At 38.5% G+C, this 27,703-nt stretch overlaps 1 protein-coding gene across 7 annotated transcripts; it reads right to left on the reverse strand.

The window, feature by feature from the left end:
• Positions 1-244: 244 nt before the first annotated feature.
• Positions 245-26,162, reverse strand: TCAIM (T cell activation inhibitor, mitochondrial). Of its 7 annotated transcripts, none has more exons than XR_011149033.1 (13): positions 26,080-26,162; positions 24,008-24,083; positions 21,569-21,628; positions 20,677-20,812; positions 19,985-20,138; positions 18,849-19,095; positions 17,088-17,210; positions 14,345-14,442; positions 12,631-12,722; positions 10,390-10,622; positions 9,740-9,871; positions 1,224-6,344; positions 245-899 (listed from the first exon to the last, which is right to left on the reverse strand). XR_011149033.1 is itself a non-coding variant. In XM_069007392.1 (12 exons), exons 2-12 carry the CDS (start codon positions 24,034-24,036, stop codon positions 6,119-6,121), a joined length of 1,530 nt encoding a protein of 509 aa, XP_068863493.1. In that variant the 5' UTR covers positions 24,037-24,083; positions 26,080-26,162; the 3' UTR covers positions 245-6,118. The 7 variants fall into 7 exon arrangements, 5 of the variants coding, with proteins under 5 accessions (XP_068863493.1, XP_068863495.1, XP_068863494.1 ...); XR_011149034.1 differs by lacking the exon at positions 245-899 and adding an exon at positions 7,658-7,927 and having other exon boundaries at positions 6,257-6,344; XM_069007392.1 differs by having other exon boundaries at positions 245-6,344.
• Between the last annotated feature and the right edge of the window lie 1,541 nt (positions 26,163-27,703).

A 27,703-nucleotide genomic window follows, 5' to 3' on the forward strand; every position in this document is an offset into this window, starting at 1 on the left:
GGGAAAGAACTGTACAATATATGTTATTTTTTTTTTAAGTCCTGACTTTGGCCATGAGGGGTTTAGACCTGCAGGGCCTCTTGTCCCACCCACTTTTCCCACATCTCAAAATGAAGCACAGATTTCTGGCTTAAACCAGAATGCATATATATCCCTCAATTTACAGCACAGCTTATTTTCCCTTCAAAGTCTGTCATGCCAGGACAACAAAGGCCTGAGCAGTGAAGAAACATTTGCAGTCATATGGGCTTTTAAATTCTGATTTATTAATTTGGTTTTTTTTGTTTGTGGTAATACAGAGTGCAAGAGACCGAGCTATCCCAGACATCACACAAATACTGACCAAGGCAAGATTCCCTGTTACTAAAACCTTTGTGGTTAGTCACATCTAGATTAACACTTTGTGACCTTTAGAGAAAGGTCTAGCAAGCTCAAAGGTTAAACAGAGAGGAATGTGCATCTGATCATGCAATACACTAATGGCCCTGTGTTTAAACATCACCTGGCTGGAGGGATTGTCTGTTTCAAAGACAGCAACATCATCCTCCAGGAATCTTCCCTTATTTGAATTGTGCAAAATTGAATCAGAGAATTGGCTCAAAATGCTGTAAGCTGTTAATTCTGTCTGCACTGATACAAACCCCGGTAGTAGTTTAAGAAAGGCCCTTCCTCACTTTTGTTTCTGCGGTTATTTTAATTTATTTATCTATTTTTTAGATAAGCAGGGCTCCTCAGGTCACTCCACCCGGGAGGTTGCTGTGATCAGGTGTCCTCCCCTGGGGCTCCACAGGCAGTCCTGATGAAGACATTGGCTCACCCTTGGTAGCTCGGCTTCTCTGAGATGTCCCTTTCACAGGGTGAGCCCCAAATCATACAGTCTCTGTACAACACTGCCCTAGCTGCCAATTGGTGAGAGAAATCAAATTAAAGTTATATCTAGGGCTCCTTGTTAAGTACTTTATCACAATTTTAATTGTGTGAAATTGAAGGATTTGCATTTACTCTTTTTTTTTAGCACTGTGTAGAAGTTACAGCTCTGTCTCAATGGACTGTCTGAAATCAATGCAAGCTGAAAACAGATGTTACCATGTCCTTGGATTATAACACAAGCAGGATTCAAAAACTCAGTCTACAACTACAACCCACTGACTCAAGATGAACTTGAAACATCCCATTAAAAAAAAACCAACTCCAAATGACAAGTTCCCAGGAGCATGACAAACCTGATGGGTAAAATAACGTGTGGGCTGGACAAAGCACTATCAAGGAAACGCCTTGATCTTGAACTGTGGCCGCCAGATCACAGAGCAGTCTTGAGGGAGGACATCAGGTTCCCATCCGATTGCTGCTTTTAGTAAATGGTCCCAGAATATCCCATTACAGAGAGAGGGTGCACACAGCTACCACAGGCATTAGCTGACTACTCAGCTATGTCCCTGCAACATATAAAAATCAAATGACAAAGGAGATGATGAAAGAGAAGCAATGAAAAACAAATTAAAGCTGACTGGTATCTTAATCTACAGTAAATTGCCTTGTGCTGTCCTGAGCAGCTAGGTAGGGATATTGGTACTAAATAAGAAGAAAATTAACCCTGCTCTTTTTATTTAATCTCAGTGTTAAAAACCGTTCCATGTTGCCATTGCAGCCTTTACATTTGGCACAAACTTGGGTCACTCTCACTTTTCTGAAATCTTACTATCTGTTAAAATCTAAGAGAAGTTTACAAAGAGGATAAGCAGCTCAATTTCGGGCATGTTGGGGGGGTCTGTAGTTATCACAGTTCACAGCACAGACATTTAAACCTGTGCTCTTTTGGTAAATATGTTAAGAAAAGCAAAAGGGTTAAAAATCATTAACTAAAATATGGAGCCACACAATAGCCAAAAGCTATGGAAATAGAAGATCACAGAAGAGACCCTTTCAGAATATAAAAGCTGGCAAGAAAATATTAAATTTCAGCTCTACTAAATAAAATATCTTCTAAAGGTTTTTCGTCTTAAAAGACATTGCTGAGATCACAATCAATCAGTCTGGCTACTTAGATGCAGCGCCCCATCAGAGGATTTAGCAAAAATGAAGTACTAAATTATTCAGCATTTAAGCAATTGTGTAAGGAATATGTAGCTGAGAAGGACAAACTGCAAAACAAGATTATTTCCTCATTACATCAGTACATACTGCAGTTTTAACAGGGCTTTCCAGGGGGATACCTAGACATTTTTTCCATGCACAGAATTGAGACCCCAGCTTTTAATCTTGTATTTTAAAGTCAAATTACTCTAGTATTTATATGTAGCTGAAAAGGATCACCTTTCTCTCTCAACGTTTAAAATTAACATTTTTACTGTATTTACAGCTGTTTTCTCTTTCTCAGTTAGGCTACCTTTTTTATAAAAAATACCCAACAAAACCTCCTGCGCTTTTCTATTAAAAATTTGCATAATGTTAAGCTTATAAAGAAATACTAGGAGTCTCATCTTTGTATACATATACTACACACATACCATACATGAATATGTCCAGGGAGTCACAGAGACAACATTTTTCAGACAAAGACTATATATTTTCAGAAAGACAACTGGAAATTACTAAGTTTAAAAATTTCAGTTTCCTCAGAAAGATTTTTCTAGCAGTCATGTACACAAACCAGATGAGATTTACATTTTCCATTAAGAGTTCTGATGAATTTTGGATATGCTTTGATACATCAGCTCTAGTCTTCTGGAAGACTTTTCCTTTTTAAGTCTTCTTCAAGATTCATTATCAACCTTTGAATGTCTTACAAAACATGAATACAAGCCTGCTGGTGCTGGAGACCGTATCCCAGCAGTTAATAGCCGTAAGAACAACAACAAAATGCGCATTATTGCATGCAATTTCATGCAATTTTCATACACAGCTGTTAAAACATAGGCAGGAGTTCTGTAACACTGGAATTCACAAACAACTGATACTGCAAAATGTTATGCCAACACCTGACAAAATGGAAAATATTGTTTGCCAGTACCTGCATCTCAAGGACACAATATTAAACAGCATCAAAATAACTTGTTAAGGTGATAAATTTTGTCTCAAGCCCCCATCTCTTTTATTTTAGCATTGAATTTCCTTCTGGCAGCTGCACTAAAATACTAAACCACTCTCAGAGGCTGAATGACACGATCTGGGCATCACGGTTTATTGACTCATGACGGATAACCAACACACATTTCAATTCTTTGATCAGTGGTAGGGTTTCTTACTTACCTTTCAAATGTATGCTGCAAATTTCCGAACAGTAGAAAACCTCAAATCTAAGCCAAACAATAATGATTAAAACAGCAAGACACCAAATCCACCTAATTTAATATTAGGATTTGTTTTTACGGAGGATGCTTCTTGAAACTTCATATGGAACGTTTTTAGTTGTTGGTCACAGAGCAAGCAGGACTTTGTACTGGATAAAACTACAGTAGATGTTAGTAATCATTCAAATCTATTTCCACAATAAGGTGACCACACTGTCTGTTGAATTTGAGGTGTTCTGCACTATTTAAAAACACAAGAGTTTCAAATCATTATCTGTTTCCACCCTGCCATAGTGGCAAAAGATTTTCAGAGTTCTAACCCCTTTTTTTTCCCCTGCCATATATAAAATGTTAGAAATCAAAATGTAATTCTGACAGATTTAACCCATATATATTCACCTAAATGGATAATTCTGTTACTTTGGTGATAGTCTTCAAAATAAATCAAACATGACCAAATAAACACCTACAACATGCACCTTTTTACCCCACTGTTTTCCTAAGTATCTTAAAGAATGTAAAGAGGCCCATATGTTTGTAAAGGCAACTTGATCATTCAGCAGCAAAACCGACTTACAGAAAGTGCACTGTAAAATAACACTGTTGAGACAGACCTTACACTGCTGAATTACTGACCTATACTCAACCTTCATTTTTATATTGCTCAACTTCTGAGCAGTTTTAGAGATTGTAAAATGCATCTCCTTCAAAACTCAGGAAAACAAAACCAAACAGAGGAGGGGAGGCTCACCCCCATGGCATGTGAGCTAACCACCTCCCTGGTGGGAGGGTAGCAGGACCGGAACTCTGGTTAATTGCACAGACCCAAGACCCTAGCCTGAAGGAAACCATCAGGCAAGCAAGCTGCCATGCCACCCTTTGAGGGCTGACACATTCTGCCAGAGGATTTTGGCTGTTTTCCCTTAGAAGGAATGGTGAGAATCTTCAGATGCATCCCAGACTAGAAATGTTTTACAGCAACTACTTCACTGCTTCTACTTTTAAGCTCAGCCCCAGTTCCCCTTGTCAAGCTTTGCCTTCTCCAACTCCCATTCCAGGTCAGGGTCTCCATTACTTGTGGAAACATCCCATACTCTATTTCATACAGGCTCTTTATATCTTCTTCTCCCGCCAGTTTCAGTTGTCTGTTCTGTGCCACGAAGAGAAGGTGCAGTCACTGCTTTCAGTGACATTGGTGTCAGTCCTCAGAGGATCGCATGTGGCTTGTTTGCATCCACTCACCTTCCCTCAGACCTTTTATCATCTCCTCTACAGTCAAAGTGGACAGCTGCTTCCTCCCTCAAGCTCCAGAAGGAGTCATTCAACTCACGCAAGAAAAAACCCACTACAGTCTTTTTATTCCCAAAGATATCCTACTTCAAAGAGCTGAATGAGGGAATATTGCTAAGCTACAGTGGGTGGGACTGGCTCACTAGTTTAGCACAGCTGGGACACAGAGTATCACCAGTGCTAGATGGACTGAGGGAGGTCATGTGCCATGGAAGTTAACTTAGAAGAAACGGTCAATTGATCTTCAAAACCTCTCCAGGCATTGCTGGTAAATCCCCTGGATTGCAGGCCTGAGGAAGTCACAGCTTCTGTCCTGACGTTTTAGAACAGTCCTTTCTGAGATCACAGTAGGGGTTTTTGCTTTAAGTTGACATCTTAATAAACAACTTGATACTGAGCCTTCTAACAGGAGAAAACAGAGAACAACACCAATTTCCCTGCTCAATACAAATAAAAATACAAGGCAAGTAAGCATTTGACAATTCCTTTTCTTTTTGCCAGTTATGGAAAATTCAAATTCAGAAATGTTAAGCAGTTGGTCTTTCTCAAATGATATTTTGCGAAGTAGTAATCCAAATACCAAAATGCATCTTGGCATGTATTACAATGAAAAAGTGTTGACATGCTTTCACACATTATTCCATTTTTTTCCAAAGAATAAAGTACCAGTAAGGATCCACGTGTTTGCCATACTGCAAACTCCTTGTTCTTACTGAGAAGTACTTACTCTTGCAGACAATCCCACACAGATCAGTGCTTCCTTCCCATAGATGTCACATTAAACTACTCAGGTTTTAAGGGTTGTGTATGGGATTTGCAATCTGGTATAGTGTAAGTAAAGAGGATTGTCTGTATTTATGGAGCAAATGCCGGAAAACAAAAAGAGATTGACGTCTGCTTTAAAGTAACCACAGACAGTATAACTGGCATATTCTGGAATTCTAAGGCAACAATGTTGGACCAGAATGTGAAATTCTGCTGTAGACACCAATGTACTGCTTTCTTCTGCAAAGGAGAAATATTCTGTTTTTTCCCTTGTTTTTTTTTCTAATTCAGTGATAAGCAGCAATATGAAATGCCAGCATTGCCACCAGATAACTTCTGTACTTAACTTCTGCCTTCAATGAACCCCTTAAGACGGCATGTAATGTCCGGCTGGAGTAGCACACTCTTTATTTAACATGATCTATCCGGCAATATTCATGTATATTAAAAATACACATGCACATTTTTGCAGACTTGCAATTTAATGTATTTTCAGAATTCACTACAAAAATGTGGTTTCACAACTGTAACCATACACTGGGACTCCTACAGTAGTATGAATAATGTACAGATGTCTTTCCCAGGACTACCAATACTGTGCATTGTGCAAATTGTCTAGGACTGCAATCCTTCCTCAGCAGCAGCCGGAAGAAAATTTGTGAGCTGAATACTGATATCAAAATACAGATTTAAATAATTTACTCTTAAAAACATTCATATTTATAACCTCTTACAGAAAATAAAACAATTTATCTGATTATCAGATACATCCCTCAGTTTTTCCAGTTCCAAGGTATACACAGGTCTCCATCCTGCAGCACAGAGTAGAAATGGGAAATGCAAAGGTGCATGCCTTGTAGGTAGGGCAACGATTCCTCCAGCAGCCGCTTACAACAATCTATCATCTGTGCACTGGAAACACTGGGTTCCTTATACAGCCGATCCAAAGAAAATCTTTCCGTGGAAGTATCGATGAGCTCTTTCTCTGTAATCATCATCCTAGCAAATGGAGACAACACACAGCGACAAAATTACAACTTCATCTCTTAAAACCCCCACCTTAAAATATGCATTTCAATGTATACTAAATATCTATTCAAACAAGAAATACTGAAGTAAGTAGATTATATGCATGTAAACAAAGGTGTCAATTCATGTACAGCTATGGTAGAGCTGAGATTTTTGTGCAGGTTGTTGCATGTGTCTATCTCAGAAGTCAGAGTGAACATTCTTCCATGACTATGGGCACTGCATGCCCATGGAGTCACATTTTGAAGCCTGTGCCGCAACATCTTTTTGCTCACTAAGTAACTGGGAAAAACACAAAAATAAAAATCTTGTAAGGGTCCCTTTTTAATGTAAGGAATGAAAATACCTAAATAACATTGAAAGTTTAATTTTACGCACAAAATCATCTTTATAATTACTCTTAGTTACACCAGTACTCTGTATGTCATCAAAACCAACAACTGATAAGTACAGTAAACTGATGCATATCAAGTGTGCTAGTAACTTCCCAATTGCAGAATTTTGTTGATCTGCTTGGACCCAATGATCTTAAAGGTCTTTTCCAACCTAAATGATTCTATGAATTTTGAATCTGAAGCTTACGGATGACTTTTTCCTCACTCCACAGAAGTAAGACACCACGTGGCAAACTCAAACTACTCAGAAGCAAAGTTAATGTGTAGATTTAATTAAGTCACTGGAGCTGTGACTGATCAACTAATGAAGAGACAGCTCAGGTTCAGCCAGCCCCACTAGCTCAGGCACTGTGCCACATGAACACAGCTGCATTTCCAAGCCAGCCTGGCTGCAGACACAGCACCACTGCTGCCCTACAACACAGACCTTGTGCTAGACAGGGGAGGAGCTACAAAGCAGCAGCACCACTGGGACGTTAACCAGCCCAAGCTAAGCATGACAGCTACTGAGACCATTTGCCTCACATGAAAACGCTACTGTAGGGCCTTGCCACCACTCTCTCCAGAGCTCAGGATGGGACCTCTGTGCCTCTGTGTACTTGCATGGCACTGAGCTCTGCTGAGGCACTCAGATCACTGCACAAGAGCCCAGCCCACTCTGGCAGTCAGCAGTGAGCTGAGCCAGTGAGTTAACCAGAGCGAGCCTGTCCTCTCTATGGAACATTTCCACATGACCTTCCCGAGTGCATTCCCAAATACCTAGGCACCAAGCTTTCCTGTTCTGTGAAATCTTAGGCTCCCTCAAAGGAATTCCAGTTAGCTGGAGAACTGCAGGTTTGTTTTCAGCCACTTCCACAGGAAGGTTTACAGCTTTATTGTCACACAAACCTGATACTTTACAGAAGCATGGGAAGGAGAATCCTGCATTACTAGAAGACTTGACATTATCCACACAGATAACAGAACTTTCTAGAGCAGCAGAATTTGGACTTCCTTGAGCATTCAGGTTGGAATTCCAGCCATTCTATGCTGTTTACTGCATGTAGAATATTCAAGTCCATGTGCAAAGTACAGCCAGTCCATCTCAAAATATTTTCTGCTGCAGTTCACCGCAACAATTCTCCTTTATCTTAGGGCCTTTTTAACCGCCACACGAGGCTAAGGAAAATCAGAAGAACAGAATGAGTTCTGTCCAAGGAAGCATTAAGTGGAAAAGGAGTTTTCAGCTTCGATAAAAGACAAGTAAAAGGAAATATGACACAGCTACAAAAAAACCCAGAGGTGATAGAGAATGACTGTTTTGTATTTCCTATCACACAAGAACAAAAGAATGACAAATGAAATCATCAGGCTGTGGGTCTATAAATCACAGAACACTTCCTCCCTCTTTCATATACACATGCCATATGTGGCTCAAATATGCAATTTGTTGCCATTGGATATTTGGAGCCACAAAATGCAAATTGGCTCAAAAAATAAGACAATTAAGAGGGAGGGGAAATAAAAAGGTCGATTGAATGCTGTTAACATGAAATAATGTTTCCAGCTTCAAGTATTTTCTCAAGTGCAGTCAGACAGAAACTGGGAAGGAGTATGGAGTAAAAAAAACCCACCCCATTTTTTGCTCAATCCATAAAGCCTCTCCTTAAGCTAATGGATGATGGGGACAAACACTGTGACCCAGTACAGTTGTTTACTATTTCATACAAACCAGCAATCATCCAGCACACAAGATACGCATCTTGGCTCTTACATTCTTACAACACAGCTGCTTGTACTCTGAGGGCACAGTTTTCCTGGATCAGTGTCTTTATGAAGTGTGGTAGTGTGAGGTTTTTTGGAGAGTGAGTTACCCAGATGCAAATGCATACATCTCCTACAACATCCCTCCCAAAATCTACAGACAATACTTTCCCAGCTGTCACATGTGGACAGCTACATAGAGAGCTATTCAGTAGTTGCAATTTATATGGCAAAAATCTAATTTCCAAGATGGACTAGGGTTGTTGAAAAATTCCAACAAATCATGTTTACTGAAGTCCACCTGCAAAACATATCTTTCCAAATAATGAGGTCTTAACAGAGCTAAAACCATAGTGCTTTCAACAACTCATGCCTAAAATAACTTCACAAAAACAGATCTGGATCTATACATCATGTATACACTTGTGACAGTGTGATAGTTCAACAGCTCATTAAAAACTTTCCAAAGCAGAAAAATAAACTTGCAGAAACAACCTCTGAAAGGACAAGTACCACCCACTTAACAACCCCAGTATCTCTACTTCATCCTCAAGGACACATGCAGTGTACAAGGTCAAGAATCAGATTTACAGTTCTGATGGATACAAAGCATGGCCCTAATATTAAGTATGGTGCTGTGACTCCCTATTGTAAACTCTCTCATTTCACTCGCACCTGTGAGAGAATACCCACAAGGTGTTTCACTCATCATTCTTCCCCGATTTTTTTTCTTTGCCTTGTTAGGTACAAACTAATATTTTTCTCAACTAAGTGACCAATAACTAGAAATAATGATTCTCTAGTTGGTCTCAGTTATTTTTAGTTTAGATTTCACTGCTTTTTTGTCACATTTTAATTAACATTAATAAAAATCCTTGCTTTTCTTATTCATTGAGAAGGTGTTTTCCACCTCTTAGATGGGGAACTAATCGTAAAACATATTATGCAATTTTGTCTTGTAAGCAAAGGTATTTTACTTCTGAATGAAGTACAATTGTCTCTACAAGGTGAAAGAGGGTATTTTCTAGTAACTGTTTGCATTCACTAATGTTGTAATTCTTTACTTAGTAAAGCTGATGGGTAGAGCTCTATTTTAGAAACAAAAGGGGTTTTTCCACCAAAACAGTATGAATACATTCTTTAAAATTCTCCTCCTTCTCCAAATAAAAAACAGGACATGCAAAGATTTTTAAAGGGCTAAATGTATCGAGTCACACGAACACTTACTCCTCCTTTCTTTTCAAATTCTCTCTTGCTTCCTGTGCTTTGGCAAAAATAAACCACTGAAGAGCTGCTGGATCACAGACCGTTGGGATCATAAAGTGTCCAAATTCATGTAAGCTTGGTGCATATCTGTCACTAATGAAACATGATGGAAGTAAAGAAAAAGGTATAATTTTTGAATGCAACTATTTATCTATTTATGTAAATTACTTTCAGAAAAAAATCTAAAGAATATAAACTAATCATAATCAGAATAATTGGTAAAAAATTATCGGGCTTGGTTCATGACACTAGAGAAATACAGTAGGTAATGCTTTTTTAAAATTACATTTCAAAAGCAACTGGCAAGAATACTCAAAAAATATAAATACCAACACGACACCACAAAACTTTTGATTTAACCCAGCATAACACTGTAAAATAGACAGAACTTTGAGCCCAATTTGAATGAAATTAAGCAGGATTTTCTTCAGTCTGATTCCTTCTTAACCCATAAAAATGCACTTAAATCCTTCAGAAACAAAAAGACTTTGACATAATGAAAATCTGAGATTATATTACTTTTCTTCTTAGTGAGAGCAATAAGCAGTGTAACAAAAAAAAGAAAAGAGTAATTGCTCTAAAAGAAATCAACTTTCCCAGCAAATACCTACCTTTCCAGAATCATTTGCAAGCCTCGCAGACTGCGAGGATGAAAAGGTAGTCTGCTGTCACGTAGTTTATTATAGAAAGAGTTGAGAGTCTCATAGTACTCTTCTAGAGTCAACAGAGGTTGCAGCTCTTCAATATATATTACTTGGATGCCTCCCAGAAGTTGGCTTATCCGATCTTCCAAAAGCAGGAGCTTTTTTTGAAGCATATAATAATTTGGCAGTCTCTCAAAAATCTGTGCATACACATGAACAAACATTTTCTATGTTACAGAGCTTAAAAGTTAGCTTTAATAAATTAAAAAAATAACAAGAAACTATAAAAGAGACACTTAACAATGCAAACATGGGGGAAAAATTAAAATCAAAGAATACCAAAGATGAGAAAAATAAAGTATATGTGTTTTGGGATAGGATATAATGGAACAAGCTTCTAAGTATTTCCCATATTTATAACATAAAGGCACCAAAAGGACATAAAACCATGGATGGATGTCCTCTAGATATTCAGAAATTAATAGTTTCACATAAACAAAAAATACATAATCTGACACCTATACAGAACATTTATCACTACAGTTATAGTGGTAGAGCTATTCCTAATAGAGTAGTCACTACCTACCATCCACTCTGTTGTTATTTTAAAGTAGTTTTTCATAAAAAAACAGCCGCTGTGCTGCTGGAACAAGTCAAGTGATTTCAGAACTATCTCTTTAGAAACCCAGGAGAGCAGCAGGATAGATAGTAGATAGTTCTGATAGTAGAACAGCTTTTGGCACAGTAACAGTTGGGTCAGCATTTGCATTTGTTACAGAGAAAACCAGCAAAAATCCTTTAAATATTGTACCTCTGACCAAGCATTCTACAGACTGACTTGGACAGTATTCTACCGCTTCCTTCTTCTAGTAATTAGTAACAAAAAGTAATAGCACTTAGGATTGCTTTCTAAAATGGGGTAGAATTGGACAAACATGCTCTCTAAAAACCAACTGACTCATCCACCTCATCAAAATTTTCACTGACTTTCTGTGTAACATTTCACATGATCTTTAGTGCATTTCAAAATAAAAAGCCTTTGATTTCAGGTTCAAATATATACCTCTCTTTTGTCTTCCCAAGCAAATACCATCACCACAACTAACTACACACATTGTTCTATCTGCATGGCATTTTGTGTGGCTTTATGACCCCTTTGGAAAAACCTGCAGCAAAGGTTAGAAAGATGAAGCATTTATCTTTTCAAGGAAGTTAGTGTTTATTTTAGTATTAATCAGAACACCTTTATTCCAATGACTGTCAACATTCTCAAATCCCAGAAAGTTTTCTATTGAATTCCAGATTCTCAATTTAAGTTCTTAGTAAATCATTCACACTAACAAGCCACAGTTTGTTTTCCCCCCTCAGTAAAACATACATAGGCAAAAATTCAAAATACCACCAGAAAAAGAAGATTGAGTGTTAACTTTTCATTTTATTCACTGATTGGAATACAGAAATAGAATATTCTGATATTCTAGCAGGGTGAAATTCCCAACTATGAAATTCCACCAATAATCTCCTTTACAAAGAAACATTTTTTCATAGCTTTATCAGTAATGTTTCTGTAACCAAGATTAAAGAAAAATTCCTGAAGTGACATGTTGATATTGCCACATATTTAGTTTTTGGTCCTTTGCATACAACACTATCATTTAGGATGTCAGAAATCTTATCACTCTGAACTTTACACAAGCAGCAGCAGAACGGGCATAGTCACTAAAGATAAAATTCTGCAACATCCACATCAGCTGCCTAAAAGAACAAGATGGAGTGGTAGGGCTGGTTAGTAGTCATTGACTGAAATCATCAGTTCACAACTTCCTTTAAATCTCATATTTACAAAAGATTGGAATAAAATCCATTAGCTCTTCATGGGAATGAGCTCTTTATGGATCATAAAGTATTCTGCCAGGACTCACTGCACAGACTGGAACAGTGCACAACTAATTCATTTTCTTTACATCTAATCAGAAGTAGTACTGACTTATTAATGAAAGCAGCAGCAAAGATCTAGCAAAGACTCTTGTTAGTAACAGCATACACAGGATTAAATTTAGAATGCAGTGTACACCATCATGCTAAACACATTAGCTAAGTGTTTGCTTTAAATTACTCATTGGTTATCTGCACCTATTAATTTTTGTTATAGTTTAAAAAAGGATGTCACAACAAGGAGTGTTATCATTTACTTTGAAATCTTCTTACTTTGGTCCAGTGATGGTGAACATCCATGGTCCCCAGCATTATGTGACCTGCTGCACTCATACCTGAGCGATCTGTAAATACCACCGTGCGTCCTAGAGATTGAACAAAGTTCTTTACTAATTTGGGTTACTGCAGTCATTCCTACAATTACTGAAGACTTAACTATGCTGCTAACATGTCACAAGCAGCACATTTCTGCAGCACAAACACATGCTGAGTAGATGCTTCTGTTATTCTCAAAATTTTGAAAGAGATTCTTGAAAAGTCCAGTTTAAGAATTTTTTTCATACAAACCTGACCCAGCATTTGCCTTCTCTCTGTTTGAACTTGATAGAATTTTACTTACTCGGACTTTTTTCTGATGACTATTTTAAAATATGAGAAAATCTCATCAGAGAGGATATCCAAATAATCTGTATGAATCCTGTATGAAGCAGGAAACACACGCTATATGCTTGAAGCATATACAAGGTAAAAGTTGGTCAAAGAACTATTAATAAGGCCATTCAACTCTACTTCACAACTCTCTGCAACATGCAAGCTATAAGAAACACTTGCACGTTATGTTTTCATTCTTTTTAAAAACAGAGACAACATAAAGCGCTAATTCCAGATGGATTTTTAGGGGGATAAATCAGTTTTGAGTCTGAGTATGTTTTTTTAAGCTGAGTACAAAGATGGTCAAGAATTCTTTAGGGTAATAGCACAGTCAACTATTTATCAAAATAAGCTTCCACAAAAGTCTTCAGTGTGATGTATTAATCTACAAGACAAGGGTTAAGTAGAAGCTCTTGCTCTCAGAAATCAGTTTTCCAAAACCCCAAAGAAGCAGCAACACTGACTTCAAGGCATCTAGTTCAACCTTGTACCCAAAGGCAACATTAACTGTACTTGTATAATTACTGACAGGTACTTATCCAGTGCATTATTAAATATCTTCAAAGATGGAGACTACAACAGGTTCACAAGACAGACTTCTCTAACGCTTTGAATCTTTAGCATGCTCAGGTAAAGAACTAATTTGAAATCAGATACAATTTGAAACTATTACTTATTGTCCTACCCACTCTGTCTTTTGGCAAAGGATTAGGTGAACCCTCAAATGAAAGTCACTCAAAACTGAGTATCTGGAGACAGGCATAAAACGTGGAATTACAATTAGAGGAAACAGCTACTGCCACAGGTCAAACAGATGTATGAAAAGAATGGTAGGTCAGGTTTACAGAATATTTTAGTTTTTCCTGAGAAAATACCAACTTTAATACAGTTATTTTATGGAACACACATGAGAAAAGAAAGCAGTACAATTTTAAAGGTATTCTAGTAAGTCCTTGCTAGGGTTAGAGACTTACATTTTTGTCTTGAATTCACCATGGGCTACAATCTATTGCTATCTCTACCCTTTCAGAGGTTCAGTTTACATTTTTTACTTTCATTGCTAATATTAAGTCTGGTGCCTTCAACAGACTCCACTTGCATTTATTAAGAAGTAAACTAGAAGCTGAGTGCAGTGAATAAACTCTAAGGAAAGGTCACTTTAAAAAATACCCAGCAGCTCAAAATGTAAGTTCTCACCAGCTTTTCAGTAAGCCTGACAAGTTTGTTTTTGCAGTTATCAAAAGAATTTGTAAAAAGAATCCCTTGCAACAGAAGACCCATGGTCATTTCTGAATCGATACTATATCAGGATATATGAATCAAGCAACAGAAATACCTTTAACATTCTTTAATACTTCAGGTCGCTGTTGGACCAATCGACCCAGACTGTGTAGCTGGCTACAGCGGTGAGCAATACCCCAGCTTCTCTGCCACCTAAATGAAAATGTAATTGAAAGCATTTAATCCTCAATATTATTTAAAAAAAAAAATCACAGAAGTTAAGATGCAGCTCAAAGCCTTTTAACACAAGCAGAATAGCACCCCAAAAGTAATAAAAGCAAAGGCTACTCAAAAGCTGTCCAAGTCATATGCTATTTGAACTGATAGAAAGCCTAAATAAAATTACAGTGCTTCTCAAAGTGAGTCCCAAAAAGCAAACAAAGAAAAAAAACACCAGAAAAAATAAATATAAAACCAGGCAGACAGACGTAAATCTCTCCCCCAGTAAGAAGGGGGTTAGTAAGAGAACAGCAGCAGACAAGCCAGTATTTGGTTTGGTCATGGAGCATGCAGTTTGTTTGGACACTGCGTAATGTTTGTCCAGAGAAGCAAATACAGTATGTAAGGACACTGTCTTCTTTTCTTTTCTTTTTGGTTCCTAGCCCAAAACATTACGGTGATTCCAATGGAAAGTTGCTATGTATTATTCATATTTTACAGTGGAGTAATTTTTGTTAAACCATACAGGAGCCAGGTGTTACCTTGCTGGCTTTAATACACATAGTTTTGGCATCTTTTTCATTACAGACTGATCAGACAGATTGCTAAACAAATTTCAAAAAGCATCTAAATTGTGACGTTGTCCCAGTGTATTGGGAAAATATACCTTTTTACAGACATTTCGTTGATATAAAACTGTCTCAAAGTGGAAAATTCCCATTCCTTTATTGTACTGTGTCTGTGAGGAATTGAGTTAATTTTCTTCATAACACCCATATTTTATATTTTTTACTCTAACAGTGATCATAAAACATCAGTATTTTGGCTATTGTGCAGTGCTGTCACAGTGTCCAGGTCTTCTCTTTTTCTTCCCACCCTGCCCCCCACCATCAGCAAATAGGCGGGGGTGGACAAGATGCTGGGAGGGGACACAGCCAGGATGGGTTACTCCAACTAACCAAAGGGATATTCCAGACCATATGTCATGTTCAACAATAAATGCTCAGGGAAAGGAGAAGGAAGGTGAACCCTCATGGTTATGGTGTTTGTCTCCCCAAGTAAACATTACACATGCTGAGGCCCGCTGAGGCCCACTGAGGCCCAACTGTCCAGAAGGGACTAAACACCTGCCTGTCAATGGGGAACAGAGAATTAATTCCTCCTTTTGCTTTGCTTGAACTGTGCTTTGCTCCACTTCAGCTATTAAACTTCTACTTTAATTCACATATTTTCTTGCTTGTGCTCTTTCTATTCTTTTCCTCCCATCCCACAGGGGGTGTATGAGCAAGTGGCTGTGTAAGTACTCAGCTGCTGGCTAGGGTCACCCACATAATTTCATTTAGGGAAACCTAACTGGCAAAACCTCACTCTTTGGGTTGCAGAGAATGGCACTATGCCACAGCACATGTGAGGCAATTTAATCTAATACAAGTAATGCAAATAACTATTTAGTTACCTAGCAATATCACTTTGCTTTCAGCAGCACCAGACAGGAGTGGAAAAAGGTGGCCATTTCTTCAGCTGTCCTAAACTTATACATGGAATAAAGCCAGTGACCCAGTCATTTTTCAGATCTCTGTGAACACTAGCTTGAGGGTCCAGAATCAGAAGTAATAGTGTCCTATTAAGATAGTGGCTTGTCAGGTTTCCGGCACTCACATTCTTTCCTGAATTCTAACAGTGTAACTCATGGAAGATTAATAACTCTTCATGGAACACAATAATTTTAATGTATTTCAGAAGCACAAACTATTTAAGAAAATTAATATAAGCCATGAATAAAATCAAACCTACGCGTTTAATACTGAAGACTGTTTCAGAATGTTAAAAACCTTCACCACAGCACAGTTACAGAGCATTAGAAATTGTGTTCAAAAAGCCTGGCTTCAGCTTAAAGGAAACCAGGGTCTTTTGAAGGGTGAAAGGACAAAAGCATGATTTTAGAAGCTCCAACTCTCTCTTTCCTGGTTAAAAAAATAGAACCTAACAGACTAGCCCTTGAAATAATCTCCCAAAGTTTATTTTTCCATTTGTGAATACCTTCGCTGCCACTTCCCCCACCCTGAATATCTCATTTCCCAACATCCTCAAAGGCACAAAATTTAAAAAAAGATAGCAAATTATTTTCTGGAAAATATTCTGAAGAATCAAGATCTCCAACTGCAATCAGATCTTTCAAACAAACGAATCTCCTCCTCCTCTGGAGAGTGAGAAACTAAACACTAGAAGAAAGAACATTTTTATTAAGCATTCACAGGATCTCGTTATGTACCATGTGAAAGTTGCATTTCACTGCTAGCCTAGTTACCTTTGTAGATATTAACTCGAATTCCGAAAATGCAGTTTTAACCAGCAAAACATCCAAACTAACACATACACACTAGCTCCGTTTCTGTGTCTGCCTCAGCTGGAGCCTACACTTTCAGTTACAAATAGGAGGTCGCTCGGAGCAGACTGTAACAGGAAACTTTTGTCCCAATAGAATTCCTCTAGAAAAATACTCAGTGCAGTAACACATCTTCAAATATGAAATATAGCTGTTTTGCTGAAATAAGCTTTTAAAGTTCATAGCGTAGTATTAGACAACACTTCCTTGCTTTGACTGTCTTAATCCAAGTACAACTGATCTAATTAATTACCTGATATCTGAGAGCTGGAGTTCATGAGAAAGTTCAATTTTTAAACGTTCTAATTCTTTTCTAAGCGGCAAACTCTTTTTCAGCTTTTTTACTGCACTTGCTTCATTATCATCGAGCCAGGATCTGGAAGACAAGGAAAAATACTCAACAGTAGAAGCATGCTGCTGTATGATCTACCATGTAAACAGTAGAGGTAACTCAATTACTGCTAATGTGTTTCAAGTCAAATTATCAGGTAAAGGGATTTTTTAAAAATAGAGAAGATGAAATTGCTAAATGCTTCACCCTAAGATATCTACAGAGGAAACCCTGGCACTTAATGTCTTTGGAGGGGACTAAGGAATCAAACTAAATCAAAACCACTGACAACGTTAGAACTGTAAGACTTGGATGTGTGTGTAAAAGGCATAAACCAACAGATCAGTGTGACTTCAAGGGACATCTTCAGAACTCTGTGGTTGAATTAAAGAAGTTTCCACAAATCTGCCTTTAAAAAAAACCCAAACGAACCCAAACACAACAAAACCTAACAAGAAAACCCCAACCAAAGTGATCATAGTAGACTATCAAATATGAGAGGTGGTACTAAAGGGCTAAGTTAGGTAACTTTTACGGAGCTGACATGAGCATGGATTGAACAGGTCAAAGTTTTATAGTTTTTTTGCCAATAATCACAACCAGACAAACATGACTCATTGAGTACATCTAAAATTTCAGTAGATAATTCTGTTTCTAGGAAAAGATTACTATTTAAGAGATTTAGCCTTTGTTCATAGTATAAACTTATTTTCATACTCTTTTACAAACAAATAGTTCCATTCTCATTTGAACTTGAAACAAAAAAATTCAAACTCAAGTAAAAAGGGAGGCCTGATGCCAGCTGTCTATGTATTAAAACGAGACTGTTAATACATAACTGTCCGTGGCATTCCTTGTAAATGTGTAAAAATAAGTAAAAATATTCTTGAGTACGTTAAATCTCAGTTAACTGTTTAATAAATGTGCATATTACAGTAGTTTTGTAAGGTGGAATGCAGGACAAGGGGTATACTTTGCTCTGAAGATCCTTCCAGCACAGCTCCGCATTCATTTCAAATGGCACCTAAAACTCATTGTCACAAAAAGATTTTCAAGGCCCCAAAATGCCTGTGTCCCAAAATGATCACATACAAATTTTTTTTAAACCACCAACTTTACTACATAACATGCTACATGTAATGCAAGTTCAGCATTTGTAACTACATTGACTTAAATATTAAGGTTTTCCTGCTGAACAACAAATGAGAAGCCCAACACTAAGATACCATGTCTATTAAAACCTTTTAACCTTAGTTTTCATGTATTATCTCCCACCCTCAACAGAATGTGATAATGAAATAGGAACAATAAAGTTAACAGTCATATAGGTTTGTGTTACAGAATTCCTGTAAGAGGTAAGGAGCTATCTGGAGCAAGTGGAACCTCTGTTTTCTTTTGAATTGCCACCAATATTCCACAAATCTGAAAAACAGGATCAACCAAAACTAGATTGACCAAACATGAATGGTGGGCAAAGAGACAAGAATGTTTCAGCTTTGCTGGCACTGTAGTTGTCCCAGGAGCTCATGTGAACTCTAATTATAAAAAGCATGGCCAAATAACATGTTGGCTGATAAAGTTTTGTATTGTTCAGAATGTTTATTGCCCACCTTTAAAAAACTCAGCATTAGAATAAGACCAATTTAGATTACAAAATTTCAGTTCAATGAAAGCATTACATACATTAAAGTTGTTTCCACTCTCTGGGCTTGCTCTAGTTCCTCCTCAGGATCCTTGAATCCAGTAAAGGAGTAATAGGTCTTATCCCATTTGATAGGTCTGTTTACCGTGCTTTTTGCTTCCTTGTGGGGCTGAGCGTTCACATTCAAACTCTGAACATGCTCTGTAGATAAACTGCAGGAGTTGAGAATATCTAATACTGTGCTCAGGAGATCCCTAGTATGTAATGTAAAACTGACTGCTCGAAACCCTGTAAAAAACAAGTATTATTTAATTAAAATTATTTAAAATGCATTCCCAGTTCTTTCCTCTTACACAAGAACCTAAACAAGGCACAGATAGTTGGAAATTATGATGATACTGTTATTTCAATACTCACTGCAAAATTCACATGCAGTTTAACTATGTCCCATCACTTAGCTACTGGGCCTAACTTCCTTGTTAGAAAGCAAGCTTTTGACTCAAGAGCAGAAGACAGCTTCCAGTTCAAATATTATGTTAAGCAGACCAGACATAACACTACTATTTTCTTAAAAAACAGCATGATTTTGTTTCCTAGCACAAGGACACCTCACAATTTGCAGTGTTTTGACTGCCAGGATATAGAATGTAAAACTCTTCTGTTAGGTAAGGCATATTGGTACTGGAGACAAATATGTACAATAAAGTTAATCAATAGCAACATTTCAAATTCGGCAATATTTTTTGTATTCTCAAAGATAAGAGACAATGAAGTAAATTGGAGCTTCAGATGTTATACAGCTGCTTAGAGAGTAAGTTCTACAAGTGCCCTGACATTATGTGCTACACATGAACTGCAATGAGGACAAGGACCCAACGTTGCTCCACTTAAACATGGTAATGGTATTAAAAGCAAAAATATTATCATTTACATCCACTTTTTTACTTCCTTATACTGTAACTTGACCTCAACACTGTAATGTCTCATTCTTTCAAGACTTTATAAAGCTTAAGATGTTTAATTACTTGGGATGGTCCCACCTGCCTGATCTAATACAGATTTTCACAGTTTGACAGGATTTTATTCAGTTGCGAAGTTATTACGACTGCACAAGGCTAAGCAATGGTCTGAAGGAATTTAAATACAGGAAGATACATTCTACACCATATAAAAGCACCTGAAGCACTGAAGGATTCCTGAACATTAGAAGAGTTTGGTTCTCTTTCTCTTACATAAAAGGTAAGCTGAGTTGGCTTAAAGGAACGAAATCCTGGTTTCTGTAGGTTCTCCAAGTAGCCATTTAGCCTCTTCAGAGAGTTTTCATTTACTTCCTGTTTTAAAACAAAAACAAACAAAAATTACAGATGATGAATTAGGCCATTTTTCATCTAAACCTTTTTAATCTTACATGCAGAATTAAGTTTCACAAAATTCCAGTTGCTTTTAACAAGTAGTGATACAGCTCATATTCTCAGCATTTGTAATTACCTTGCACAAATAAATTTGTATGGTGTACATACTTGTACATTTGTGTGCATTCCAAAATGCACTGGGTTTCAAGCTTAAAGAAATTAATTTATTCAAATATAATGCACAGCATTTCAAAGGGATAAAGTAACAAGTATTATAAATTAGCCTGGAAGGATTCAGTATTATCTTTATAACAATTAGAAAATATGATTAACAAATAATGAACTTTTAAGGGACCCATCCTTGCTAAAAATTAAGGAAGTGCATCTTTTTGTTCTCTGGTAGCAACAGTATTAAATTCTAACATTACTTTTGTCTCCCTGGCAGCAGGAAAACTAGAAAATTTCCATCCTTGATATATGAAATATTTACAAAGAAAGCATACTAAAGTATTTTTACCCTCTCTTTGGGATGCTGGCCAAAGAAATCTGGATGTACAGCAAAATAGAAAGGTCTGAGAGCATTGATGGCATCAGCGCCTGACAAAGTTCTTGACTGAAGAACACATTGCAGCGATATCTTGTCCAGACATAACCTAACAAAGCAGTAAAATGTTTATGCATTATGCTACCAATCAAGTGACAAACTGATATAATTACATTAAAATGGGAAAGAATGGAGCAAACATTCATAGTTGCAAGTATAATAATTTAAAACTGGAGAATTTAAATTAGGAGTCTGAGTTCTAGATCTTTCCCCTTGGGATTAACAAAGCTGTGTTTTCACAGCAGCAATCCAACAGGTTTGAAGGATGGTGGATGCTAATGGTTTAATAAAACATGTAAATAAGTATGGTAACTTCTCTCTCCTTTCTCAAATATGCCTCACATAAAAATTCCCCAGTCAAGCAGTTCAAACTGCAAATACTGGCTTTAGTAGTATTTTTCATAGACATTGCTGAAGCTGCTTTTAAAAGTCAACTCTTATATATCTTTGAACCTCCAAGTTAAAAAGCCAAACACAGTATTTTCCAAGCAGTACCAAAAGAATCTTAAATTTTACCCAGGAATAATAAACCCAATTAAGTGAAAAAAAGTTCTGCATTAGTTTGTGAGTTCCATACTTGTGTCCATGAAAAAAAAAAAAATCTACTTTCCCAAACATACTCTTTTATAGAAAACATCAAGTAAAAAGACAATAATTTTTGTCCTTTCATCTTCACCAAATTACGAGAAACAAGGACTTAAAGAAAATTAATGGTAGGAGAAGAAAACTGTTTTACCTAAGATCAGAAGGAAAAGTTAAGTTGAAGAAGTTCTAGGAAATTCAGAAAGTGCAAATTATTGAATACCTGCAATTATGTGGAAATTGAACAACAGTTCTGTAACAAGTACACTTGTGTAACAGAAGACTGAAATGGAAAGAGAAACCAAGTCGTTCATTACAGACCACCAAAATATCCTGCCATAGCTCAAAGGTAATATTCAGGTTTAGCAAACTAAGTACCAAGAGAGTATACACAAAAGCAGCAAGAAAATGTGAACTGGAAAATATACAACAGGTTTCTCCTTCAGCTGATTTCACAAGCTAACAAATTCAACATGCCTCTTTCTGTGATTAACATTAATTTTAGTTTGCAAATCATAAGGGCAGGGACTCTGCTCTGTTAAGCAGTACAACGCCGTTCCACTCCTCACAGTATCATTCAAACTGCAACCCCTAAACAGGAAAATATACAGCAGATTAGAGACAAAGCTGCTTCCAATTCACATAGAACTAGTAACTGTATTAATAATAGTTTGCAGGACTGTTCTACGGAGAGCTATTTGTCCAGCATCCTAGACCAAACAATCATCCTGGACACAGAAACATGTGAGACTTTCCTGACTGCTGTCATTAATTTAAAAAAATCCAAAAAATCCCCAAATTTGTCCTCAGACAATATGCAGAATGTTTTATTTTGGAAAATGATAAATGACAACATTTGAGTTGTCAAGCAGAAGCAGTGACCCTTAGTTTACCTTTTTTCTGTCAACCTTCCCAGCTCTTCAGTTAGAAACATGAAAGCAGGTAAGACTAATGCTTTCTGCCTAAGAGGTGGGCAAATATTTAATTACCAGGTCTTAAAAGTCAGCTTGCTGAAAACAGAAGTTATTGTAGAAAAGTGGGACAACAAACCATGGTATAAGGCTGATGGAATTCCAAATCTGCTACGACTTCAATAAAAAAAGTTAAAATATATTACTGGCAAACACTTCTACTTCCTTGTTGGCTGCATCTCAGAGACTCTAAGACTAAGACTAGTCATGACTACAGCCCATGATCCTACTCAAACCTGCAGGAGATGGTGAAATACCACAGCAATATAATGTTTTTAGGGAGAGTGAAAGCTCTTAAAGACAAAAGCATGTCACAGTTGCTCAGTGATGCAGGAAGAACACCTCTACTAGACTAGGCAAGACAGGGAGCAAAGAACTCTGGATAAAAGTCCACTTGGTCAGATGCTTTACCATTCTGGTTCTGGAAACACCAAAATAATTGTCTTGCTGAGAAAAAAAATTAGCAAATTTTTCTCTTTTTTGGGTAGCAAGTGGACACAAAATAGTAAAAGGAAAAAATAATTCCAGCAAAGGAAAAAAGTAAACTAACCAGTTACCATTCTAATTGCAGTTTACTGCCATGCAAGAAATTCACATCCTCCTAGACCAAGCTGCTAGAAGGAAGAGGAGCTCAGTTCTCTGTTCACCTTATTTGTACACCATTTCCCACATCCACTCTCAAGCTACACCGCATGTTTCCAGTAGTTCAGAAAAAAAGTTTCACCATAACTGGAAGCCATTAATCATACTTCTGAGTTTATTAATTATAAAGTTCCATCTGTTATTCTACATGAAAAATGGCCAAGGATGGCTAACTTTAGTTCCCTTGTTTTGTATCTAAACAACACTGTCATGCTAGTAGGAAGGCTCAGGAATCCAGCCAAAAGTCTATTTTGAACTTGCTTAAAAGAGAAATGCTCAAAGGCCAAAATTAGTCTGCGTGACAGAAGGAAGAATTCATTCACTGAAGGTGAAAGACAGAACTCTGAGGCATCTTTTAACTGAAGTGACAAAGTAAGTGAATTAAAATGGATTTAGAGAGAGAAAATGCAAGAAAGATGTTTATGGCTTCACTCACAAGGAGCAAAGATTGTTCCAAGAGCTTCATTTAGATCTGAAGAGCAGAGAAAGGCTTTGTATTAAAACCAAGGTCACAACCACTTTGAGGACAGTGTCTCCATGAAAGACATGAAACACAATCTCCACTAGAACACATTATGCAATCACACTCTAAGACTGATTTAATTTATTGGTTAAATAATTCCCTTCAGCTTTCTTTTTCTTCACATCTCTCCAAAGTTCAACTTTTTGGCGTAGAGCTTTGGCACTGAAAAGCTCTGTTACATTAAGTTCATAGTTACAGACATATTCACACATTTTGAAACACTAAGCTTTAATAACTCAATAATGCAATAATACATTGAATATCATATTCATATTTCTCATAATTAAGCCATTTAAAAACCCTTGTTTTGTTGAGAGCCTTTTTAATGTCTCACTTGAGGACAGGCATATGGTTTTGGAGGATTATCAACTGTGGATGCTCTGCTGAAAGCTTCAAGCTGTAAAGATGAGAATGTCAAAGAAATAAGCACGAAACAAAAATACCAAACCAGTTTCACAAATATGCAAGTCATAAGCAAACACTGAAACATATGCTAAAGGTAAATTAGGTCCATAACATGCCATACCTTCTCACGGTTCTCAAGCAGCAAAACATTTCAGCAACTCAGTAGTTGAGCCAAATTTCAGCCATCCACTAACTCACTTCAAAAAAAGGAGAAGAAAATCCCTTTCAGAAATGGACATGGGTATTTTCCCCTGTTACTTACCAGTGCATTTTCTAAACACTAGCTGATAACTTTTAAAGTCACAACAGTAATATAAAATTGAGCAACCAAATATAAAACCTAAAGCTTTGTGTAAGAACCTTTCTGTTTCCTCTACTAACAGTGAGTCTTGCCAATATTAAGAGTTGTTACCATATCTTGATTTGATATCTTGATTTAAAGGTACTCCAGTTAGGGAAAAAGAACTCCTAAGAATTTTAAAAGCAAAAAAATAGAAGCTTTAAGCATTAACACATGGAATTTCATGTAGATTTTTAGTAAGTCCTACACTCAAACAAATATTAATACTTTAAAACACATGTGCCAACTACTTTATGGGAGGGTAATATAAAACCAGAGGGAAAATCACTGTCATACAACAGTGCCTGGGAATCTTTCTCAAAGGTTTGCTGACATTCATAAAAATGAATTAGCAATTCTTACCAGTAACTTCTGCACTAGGCAACTGTAGGCGAGAGTTTTTCAACAGGAGACAAACCACTTGGCATGTCAGAGTGCAAATATACAGCTAATTATTAGAGATTATGAGGTAAGCTCCCTATTGGCAACGTTTTCAATCTTTTTTTTAAAATATGCTTTGCACTTTTCAGAATAACATGCCTGCTGTGTATGCTGTTTTAAAGCACCTGAGATGAACAGCTATCAGAGAAACATCATCCGTGTTCCAACATGGCATGACACTTCCTATGCTTACTTTGCAAAGCACTTGAAGTTTCAGAAGTGCATATTACTAATACAAATATACTTAACCAAGAACCTAAATTTTTACTAGAGGCAGATAGTGGGAGGAAAAAAATACTGAGCTAAAATAGCCCTAAAACATTCGATAATTTTTGTTTTCTGATTTTCAGCTAGGTGGGCAAAACAGCAACCATATCACTTTCACTGTCTATAACAACAGTCCTAATCATAAATTAAGTTAAATACATTAACAAGATCTCTGGTCATAAAAACAGTTTTCCCTCACTGTAAGTTTAGCTTCAGGTATTTGGGTAGAGGATGGAAAAAACTCAACAATCTCGCTTAATCCGCGGTGACACTTTATATAACCAGACAAAAGCATCATTGTTTCTTGCTTTAAATGCTCTATTAACTGCTTGGAAATTGGTACGCCGCTTAACTGAAAAACAAAACCTCCTGGTTTAGACTAAATTTCACCTGCCCCCCACCTCAAAGACAAACCCACTGAAACATAACAAAATATGAATTATGTTGCAGAAGCCTTTGGCACCACGACGTCGCACATCGCTGCCACCTCCCCCTCAGCCCGCTCGTCTATTTCAGGTGTTTACCTACACTTGAGGCAGCACGGAGAAAACAGCGTGAAAATCAACAAGATGACAGCGCTCAGAAAATAAGCTCGGGAAAACGTGACTCGCTTACTGCTTGAAAGCAAATAAGCTGCAGTGGTCCGACCATTAACAGTTTTAACTACTGAAAACAGAGCCCTGGTAGAATTCGCTTTAAGATCCACTAAAGGCAAGGTCTTCCCAGAGGGCGGCAGAGCTGACCGCGATCCGGCTCACGGGCCTTTCGCACCCTCAGGAACAAGGCGTGCGATAAGGAGCCGCCGATGCCGGGCCGAGCCGGGCCGAGCCGGGCCGGGCCGGGCAGCGCCGAACCGAGCTGAGCTCGGCCGAGACCCGGGGCCGCGCGTGCCCGCGCGCACGTACCGCCACGCGCGTGCCAGCGCAGAGGCAGCCCCCGGCCCCCGCCCCGCCAGCGGGCACCGAGCGACGCAGCCCGGCCGGTTTCAAAGCAGACTCCTCCACCCCCCGGCTCGGCCGCGCACCGTCCTTCGGCCACCGTCCGAGCGGACCCCCCGCGCAGGTGGGCGGTGGGCCGCGCTTCCTTTCCTCATGCCCTCCCCTCGCGGAGAGGCGCGCCGAGGTCCCCAGCCCGGCCCCGCTTACCGCCGCGGCCGGACGGCACCCGCCGGGCCTCGGCCCCATCGCCCCCGCCGACGGCCCCGGAGGGGGCGGGCCCGGGGGATTCCCGCCGGGGGCGGGGCCGGAGCCGGGGGCGGGGCCGGCGCGCGCCTGCGCTCCCGCCCCCTGGTGGCTCCTCCGCTGAGCGGCCGCTCGGGGCGGGCGGGGCTCCTCCCACCCGGGCCTCGGCCCCGGCGTCAGCCGCGCGCCCCGCAGACCCCGCCCCTCAGGGCCGCCTGAGGGAAGCGAGCTCTGCGCAGTTCAGGGGCTGCTGCGGCCGTCAGACCCGAGACGCCTGCAGCGGTTCCTCAGGGATACAGAAGGGAAAACTCGACACAAGAAATGCCTACCCTTTTGCAGAGATGATGGGAGCAATTTAGCCAAATGCTTGCCTGCGCTTCACGTCGCCTTTTGTTCTGCAGAAAGAAAACACCAAGTAGGCGAAGAACCAGACATGAGCTCTGCAGTCCCGAGGGGAATCCAAGAGCTACTTTCCTGGAGTTACACTGAATCACTTAGATTGGAAAAGACCTATGAGACCATCGAGTCCAACCTGTGACCGAACACCACCCGGCCACTAGACCATGGCACTGAGTGCCACATCCAGTCTTTCCTTAAACAGCTTCAGGGACGGTGACTCCACCACCTCTTTAGGCAGCCTATTCCGAAGTCTAGTCACCCTTTCCGTGAAAAAACTCTTCCTATCGTCCAAACTAAACTTCCCCTGACACAGCTTACGACTTGTCTTATGTTAGTAATGCTCGATGTACACATACATTTATACATCTATTTTTCCTCCAAGGTAGTTGGTGTCAAAATGCATGGACATGGAAGCTCAGAGCAAAAATGTCTATTGCTGCCAGTGTTTGAGAACAAAAGGAGATTAACTGTTAGGGATTGGAGTTATTTGCATGCGATCTATTGCATTTCCAGCCAGAAAAGGTTAAAAAGAGAACTCACAAGGTTTAGGAACTATCTGTAGTTCAGTGAAGCTTTAAAACAAGTTAACAGTCTCACAGCCCTTGGGGGATTTTCATAATTTCTATGACGTGCAGTGTGTTTCTTGCTTCCCCATAGAAGCCAATCAGTTATGTAAACAAATTGGTTGGACAATTATGCAAATGAAAAAATAAATTTAATTGGTTCAACAGAAAAGTGTGCTGTTCGTTTCACCTGGAATTTACTTTAACTCGTTGAGGAATGAAATAAATTGGGAGAGGTCATCAGCAAGTGCCACTGCCAGATACCAGCTCCACTGCTTAGGGTACACATTTTCAGAGCCCCCCCTCCTGCCCCAGCAGAGGAACTAATTCCTGCTTTTTAGCCAAGTCTCAACGTTTATTGTGCTGAGGGGAGTACTACTGTGGCTTTATCAAGTCACAACATTCCCTATCCATACGCAGGGCACATCCCACTAGCTCAGCAAGAGTGGCATAGATTTCCAAATGAAAAGCTTGTTTTATACCAGATAAAATTATCATCTGAAAAAGTTTGTATTTTGATGTCTTATACCCTAACAGAGGATTTTAAACATTCTTTATTCTTAATTCTAAGTTGCTACAAGTCACAATTGAAACTGTTTTCTCCTTGCTCATGTGTTTCTCTTTTG

The sequence above is a fragment of the Aphelocoma coerulescens genome, chromosome 2 (assembly GCF_041296385.1).
Source record: "Aphelocoma coerulescens isolate FSJ_1873_10779 chromosome 2, UR_Acoe_1.0, whole genome shotgun sequence".
NCBI lineage: Eukaryota > Metazoa > Chordata > Aves > Passeriformes > Corvidae > Aphelocoma > Aphelocoma coerulescens.

Bases quoted from the DNA above. Each gene is read 5' to 3' on its own strand.
- TCAIM (XM_069007392.1), bottom strand. From the start codon at position 24,036: ATGTTTTGCTGCTTGAGAACCGTGAGAAG. The intron at 14,443-17,087 runs GTAATTAATTAG...ATTTTCATTTAG, and splicing joins CTCCAGCTCTCAGATATCAG to GTGGCAGAGAAGCTGGGGTA. The intron at 12,723-14,344 runs GTATTTCTGTTG...TTCAATCTCTAG, and splicing joins AGTATTAAAGAATGTTAAAG to GACGCACGGTGGTATTTACA.